This window comes from Camelina sativa, chromosome 9 (assembly GCF_030686135.1).
Source record: "Camelina sativa cultivar CO46 ecotype springtype chromosome 9, ASM3068613v1".
Lineage (NCBI taxonomy): Eukaryota > Viridiplantae > Streptophyta > Magnoliopsida > Brassicales > Brassicaceae > Camelina > Camelina sativa.
Window position 1 is genome coordinate 5,187,719 of NC_141888.1, and position 7,307 is coordinate 5,195,025.

General features: G+C 35.0%; 2 protein-coding genes across 2 annotated transcripts; both read left to right on the forward strand.

Annotated features, from left to right (window-relative positions):
- The first annotated feature begins 688 nt into the window (after window positions 1-688).
- On the forward strand, window positions 689-2,832 carry LOC104710505 (F-box/FBD/LRR-repeat protein At3g26920-like). The gene is made up of 4 exons (XM_010427123.2): window positions 689-878; window positions 1,007-1,871; window positions 1,955-2,098; window positions 2,197-2,832. Exons 1-4 carry the CDS (start codon window positions 868-870, stop codon window positions 2,479-2,481), a joined length of 1,305 nt encoding a protein of 434 aa, XP_010425425.1. The 5' UTR covers window positions 689-867; the 3' UTR covers window positions 2,482-2,832.
- A 1,091-nt stretch (window positions 2,833-3,923) lies between these two features.
- LOC104710506 (putative F-box/FBD/LRR-repeat protein At4g13965) lies at window positions 3,924-6,715 on the forward strand. The gene is made up of 5 exons (XM_019229863.2): window positions 3,924-4,784; window positions 4,872-5,006; window positions 5,951-6,273; window positions 6,390-6,414; window positions 6,518-6,715. The coding sequence occupies exons 1-5, from the start codon at window positions 3,936-3,938 to the stop codon at window positions 6,713-6,715; spliced, it is 1,530 nt and encodes a 509-aa protein (XP_019085408.2). The 5' UTR covers window positions 3,924-3,935.
- The last annotated feature ends 592 nt before the right edge of the window (window positions 6,716-7,307 follow it).

Genomic DNA, 7,307 nt, shown 5'->3' on the forward strand with positions numbered 1-7,307 from the left:
AAACTTATGGTCCTCCGTTTGGTTCGAACCTTGGGCTGGACCAGATTTAAAACATCACCGACCACTACACCAAGTTTAACTTCTGATGTAAAAGCTAACTTTAATAGTATATAGTCTATCTATTTGTCTTATTATCCACGTTGCAGCCTAGTCAGCATAGTATTAACGGGATAGTAAACGGCGTTTGGAGATTTGTGGGTTTAGGCCGGATTTTTTTAGATTGTGTATGAAATTCAAATTTAATAAAAGTTTATGTAGTTCTAAGCACATATAAAAGTTTCATGTATAAATGCGATAAAGTAACATAATTTGTGGGGGAATATGCCGTTTTCCCCCATTTTTGGAATGATAACTAGATTCAGAAAACTTTTTGATGAGTAAGAAATTAAGAATGGCATAACATAGATTAAATGAAAACTAAGAGTCGTAGGAACAGAGAGGCATTCACACAATCTCTGAAAAATCTTCTGATTTCTTTTGAGATTTTGTTGTGGAAGCATATATTTTAGTCGGTTTCCATGTTATATAATTCATAAAACCGGCTAGCTAGTTTTGCAAGTGGGGGAACACACACACACCAAAACATGATTTTGATTATTTATGTTAAAATAACTAAAATATATTTAAACCGAAACTAAATCGAACCGGTTTGTATCGGTTAAATAAGTCTCTCTGCTTCCTCTGAACTGAAACCCTTAACATCCCCTGTAAAAGTCTGCTGCTTTTTCTCACAGGCTTAAACGCCGATTTGAATTGATTCGTTCTCTATTGGTTTGGAGTTGAAAACAGGATTTGCAAATGCGATAATACCTGCACCGACCTGATTTCTTCACTTCGATTTTTTTTTTCTCTATCAACGACACGACAATGAAACGATGGTATGTTTCTTCTATGTGTTTTTAGGGTTTCTTTTAACCGTAAGCTCCAAACTAACTCAAGTTTTCCTTCGTTACTTCAATTAAAAAGGGTTTTTTTTTTTTTTTTCTTTTTTTGCTTTGTTTTATAGCAAAAGTTGTGGTCAGAGTTTGAGCAATGAGGACAAGATCAGTGACTTACCTGAAGCTCTGCTTCTGCAGATATTGTCTTTACTTCCAACAAAAGATGTTGTAGCCATGACTATCTTGGCTAAACGATGGCGGTATCTTTGGAAGATGGTGCCTAATCTTGAGTTTGATTACAATGGCAGGACTACTCTCGAGACATTTTCCAATAATGTTTGCAGGTGTTTGCTTTCGCATCAAGCTCCGGTTCTACAGAGTTTGCATATCAGTATTAGTATTGAGGAAGCTACTAGTATAGATATCGCAATATTACTTGGAATTGCATTTGGACTCCATGTGCGTAAGTTGGTACTCACTGTTTACATTGAGGAAGAGCCGTTCAAATTTCCAAGCAGTTTGTATAACTGCGAAACACTAGAGACCTTGGAATTTGGAGCTTCTTTTGGTTCCATTCTTGTAGATGTCCCTTCTCCGGTGTGTCTGAAATCCCTTAGAACTCTACACCTTCTCCAAGTGGAATACAAAGGCGATGAATCAATACTTAACCTTTTATCTGGCTGTATTAATCTTGAAACTTTGGTGGTTAATCGAAATGGACATGACAGTGTGGATACTTTCACTATTGCCTCGCCATCCTTACAGAGGCTAACAATTATTGATGATACTAATGGTTCGGTCTTTGAGATATATGTCCCTTCTTTGAAATACTTGAAGATTGAAGGGCGTCTTGGTGGAGGTCGATATTTGTTGACTGAGAATGTGCCTGAGCTGGTGGAGGCAGATATTGACATCGATGGTGCAATGTACGAGAACATTCTGGGATCTCTCACTTCAGTTAAACGTCTTTCCTTGAAGGTATCACCCTTGGAGGTAAGGTTTTCATGTGGTTAATCGAATTACTTGTTGTTGTTGCACATTGTTTCTCTACTAATATTGCCTTCATGTATGTATAGATTACACTTCCTATCAGTAGTACCTTTTATCACTTGACTTATTTGGAGCTATGTACATATAAATCTGATTGGTGGAATCTACTTACGTTCATGCTCGATATTTCTCCTAATTTACAAGTCCTCAAGCTCATCGGTTTCAAGATAGTAAGTTCATCTTTCAACAATGTTTCCAGCTCTTTTTTGGGTTTGATGATCATATTTATATGTGATTTTATTTTGTGTTTCCTCCTCGTTGGTCTCAGCAATGGGATAAGTTTATAGATCAGGAGCCTTGGGGGAAATGGAACAAACCGAAGAATGTTCCTGAATGTTTTTTGCTCCACCTCGAAACATTGCTGTGGACATGTTATGAAGCGAGACTAGAAGATGAGATAGAGGTGGCAAAATATATCCTAAGGAACGCAAGGCGTTTGGAAAAGGCAACTTTCTCCAAACTTGAAATTTGTTCGGACAAGAGAGTTGAGATGGTTCAGGAACTCAAAAGCGTGGTCAGGGCTTCGAAGTCATGTCAACTTGTGTTCAAATGAAACTTACACATATATATATTTGTAGAGTTTTATTTGTCATGATGGGCAGGTTTGGTACTCTTTCATTTGGTAGACCCATTTATAATTTTCTGATTTGGTTGAGTTTGATGTTGGAACGCATCTAAGATGTTGCAATCCATAGAGACTAGTGTGGTTATCATGCATGCTCGTGTTATACTGCCACGAAGCTCCTGTTCAGTCCTTGGTTGTGACTTTGAAGCCTGATTCTTGGGATTGAAGGAACATTACTTAATCGAAGTTTAATTACAGATTATAATTTATGTATATCACTTGTATATGTGAATTAATCTTTAGTTTATGCAATTCAATATTGAAAGCGCTTTTTCTAAATACTAAATTTTCAAATCCAAAACTACAGACTTTAAAACACTTTTAATTAGATAGTCTTTAGATTTTCACGGCAGCGAAGACACATGTAGATGTAGTAATACTCCTCCTCTTCAAAACCCTAATATCCAGCCGAACAATCTCTCTAGACTCTAGCGTGGAGGAAGGAAAGGCCTTTCTATATCGTTCTGAGCGTTTAAACGCGCGTCTTCTTTTGGAGGCTGAAACAGCGTTTGTAAATGCGATCACTATCAACAACAAACGATGGTATGTTTTTATGAACACATATTGTTATTTCTCTCCGAATCCATTTTTTTAAATCAACCAATAGGTCCAAACTAATTCATGTTTTATTCTTTTTCTTCGGGTATCTCGAAGTTTGAGAAATGGAAGTGGTGTTAATGAGGACAGGATTAATGACTTGCTTGCCTGAAGCTCTAGCTTTTGCACAGTGCTAATCAAAGTGAAATCGGTGAATATTCGGTTCGAAAAACATTGATTTGTAGTCTTTTAGATGTTGAATTTTAGTATGGCACTGTGTTAAAGAAATACTTAAATCTGTTCGAAATATTAATTGTTAAGGTTAAACAAACAATCTTGGGTTTGTGGTTTTTTTTGTTTTTTAATCTTGCCGTAACTTCTTGCCATTTGCAAAAGGTAAATAGATTCTGAAAACTTTTTGATACATTCTATAATTAGATTTTTTGTGTTTATTTTTTTTTTTGTTAGTTTCACTGAATATATAAAAACAAATTGACAAAAAAAAAAAAAAACTCATATAGTATACAATATCAGTAAATCATTAATATACAAGTTGACAGAAAAAATATATATATATATATATATATATATATATATCTATATATATCATTAGAGGTTCAATGCGGCAAGAGTCAACTAAACATACTCCTCCGAAACCCTAACTCTTCTACCTCGCCTTACTCGTTGGGATGTCGAAAAAACCCAAGGCTATAACAGCAATGGAACCATGGTAAGTTTCGATCTATATATGTTTTAGGATATTAACTGTTAGCCTCCAAAACTCGAAACTAAACTCGTTCATGTCTTTTGTTGTGGTGTTTGGCAGCAAAAATGATGGCGAGACAATGAATAATCGAGATGTTGCGAAAGAGGACAGGATCAGTGAGTTGCCTGAAGCTTTGATTCTGAAGATATTGTCTCTGCTTCCTACAGAAGAAGCCATAGCCACAAGTGTTTTGTCAAAACAATGGCAGTCTCTTTGGACGATGCTGCCTAAACTCAAGTTTGATTCTTCCTATCATCACAAACGTAAACGCGGAACATTTTCAAAGAACGTCTGTAAGACTATGCTTTCTCACAAGGCTCCAGTTTTACGAAGTCTGCATCTCAAAGTTTTTTTAGATAGATGTAATGCAAAAGATATTAGTGACTTGATTGGGATTGCATTATCTCGCAATGTGCGTAAGCTGGTACTCCAAGTTGACCTTGTGAAATGTGTTAGAATTCCTGAAAGCTTGTTTAACTTTGAAAAACTAGAGACCTTGAAACTCAAGTTCTTCATTCGTATGGATGTCCCTTCTTCAGTTTGTCTGAAATCCCTTAGAACTCTGCATCTTCGCTTCATAGACTTCAAAGACGATGAATCGGTTATTAACCTCTTAACTGGTTGTCCTAATCTTGAAAATTTGATGGTGCATCGATATCCATCCAACAGCATGGAGACTTTCACTATTGCCGTGCCATCCTTACAAAGACTCACAATTTATGATTACACTAGCGAGCATTCAGGCTATGTGATAAATGCTCCTTCATTGAAATACTTGAAGATTGAAGGGCTTAGGTCTCTTGTGATGGAGAATGTGACTATGCTGGTGGAGGCAAATCTCATTTATGTCTCTAATACAATCATTGAGAACCTTTTGGGATATCTAACTTCAGTCAAACGTCTTTTCTTGGAATTATCATCTTTGGAGGTATAGATTTTCAGGTTTCTTGCAATTAATTAATTTAGTTGGTTATTATATTTGTTTATATGTACTAATACTATGCCTAATGCATAGATTAAGTTTCCCACCGGTAACATCTTCTATCAGCTGGTATATTTGGAGCTACTTACATATAAAGCAGAGTGGTGGAATCTACTTACCCTTATGCTTGATAGTTCTCCGAAATTGCAAGTCCTCAAGCTCAATGATGTAAGCAATTAATGTTCATTTGTATCAAAAAAAAAATTCAGTAGGTTTGATGATCTATTAATAACATATATTGCATGTGTTTCTCTCTCAGCGACGGAGATCCCACACGGCTTGTGGGAAATTATGGAATCAACCCAAGAATGTTCCTGAATGTTTATTGTGGAACCTCGAGACATTCATATGGGAAGGATTTGAATGGAAACGAGAAGGTGAGACCGAAATGGCGAAATATATTTTAAGTAACACAAATCCTTTGAAAGAGAGCAACTTTTTCCTCAAAACCCATCACTGATCCTAAAGAGAGAGATAAGATGGTCGAGGATTTGAATAGTGTGGTCAGGGCTTCAAGTTCATGCCATATTCTGGTCAAATGAAAATGATATATTATGAGAGTCTTTTATATATAACTTTTAGTTACTATGCTTTTTGTTCAACCGGTTTCTAGGAATGTACAGTATATCTGTTTTGGATGTTGAATGAATGTGGGAAAAAAAATCCGTACTTTTGATTTGGTGTCATGGTGATACAATTTTGGGGTTTTATATCTTGGCATTTGGAAGAGGAGATTCAGAAATAAGTAGGGCTAGAAATAAGATGCTAAGGCCGGCCTAAGAATTGCTAAAACCAGAGCAGTCTTGATTTTGGTTAAGAACATGTATTTTTGAGGTGAAACACAACTAATGATATCATATCTAGTTCATAAAAAAAAAATCAAAGATTTTGAGAATTAACCACATGTAAGTACTAGTATTATTTAGAGCTAGGTACATATAAAGCAGAGTGGTGGAATCTACTTGTGATCATGCTCGATAGTTCTCCTAAATTGCAAGTCCTCAAGCTAATTGGTGTAAGCAATGCTCATCTGTTAGAAATTATTTTGCAAGTTGGTTTTAAAGATCTAATAATAATAGTATACATTGTGTGTTTCCCTTCGTTGGTCTCAGAAATGGCGTAGTGAAAATAATCGTTTGGCCATTAGGAGTTGGAATCAACCAAAGAATGTTCCTGGATGTTTGTTGTTTCATCTTGAGACATTCGTGTGGGAAGGCTGCAAAAGGCTAGGAGAAGATGAAAAAGAGGTGGCGAAATACATCCTAAGGAACACAAATAGTTTGAAGAAAGCAACTTTCTCCAGAATAATTTATGAAGAGAACAATTCTCAAGACATGATTGAGATGGTTGAGATGGTGGAGGAATTCGAAAGTGTGGTCAGGGCTTCAACTTCATGCCAGCTTGTATTCAAATGTAACTTAGATTCAATTCGAATGTAACTTAGAAAAATAGTCTTTGCTATTACATGTAACTTTTTTATTGTTATGATGTTTGATTTGATACCGACTTCTAGTATGGCCTTTGTTTGACTGTTTGATTATGCAAAATTAGGAACATTTTTATGTATTTTGTTCAGGTGATACAATTTTGGGTTTTGTGAAGAGGTTTTGGTCCTTCTGGAGAAGCTTTTGGTGGAAACCGTAATTGATAAATTTTTCTTTATATTAATTTTTTCAAAGAATGTTTGCAAACTTGCAAGGGCTCCGGTTCTACAGAGTTTGCATCTCGAAATTCTTGTATATAGGTGTAATGCAGAATGGATACTGGATGTCTGGATCTTGATTGGAATTGCATTTGCCGGCAATGTTTGGAAGATGGTATACTCCAAGTTGAATATAATGGACAATCATATTTCCGAAAAGTTTGTACAACTGTGAAACACTAGAGACCTTGGAACTCAAGCATTCGGTTCTTTTAGATGTATAATCAACCAAAATATATGTTTGTTCATGAAGGCTTGTTGTTAAGCATCCTATGTCAACTATCTGCGAAACATTATCATTCATCATCCCCAACAGTGCCGTACCAGTGACTTGAGAGTCTTTGGGCAAAATTTTATAATGCAAAATATTAGAAAACTCAACTAACAATATATTATCTAAAATTTATGTTAAAATAAATATTTATAGAATTTTTGAATCAAATACTAAGATAAGAATTGTAAAACATGATAACAAAAAGATAAATGATAATAATAATAAAATTCAAATTTGTAGTTAAAAACACTTAAAACATTGAAATTAATTGAATAAACCTAAATAAAATATTTGTCAAGTGTGGCATAAAAAATATAGTATTAGAAAAAGAATATGCATATATTAATTTTCCATTTTTTTTTGGGTCAACATATTTATCTTACCTATTCCAAACTGGAAAAAAGAAAGTAGGAGTATATTTTGGTTTAAAAAGATAAGGATAATTTGACTTCCCATATTAAAAGTTTTACCAATAGAACAAAGTTGAAAGCAA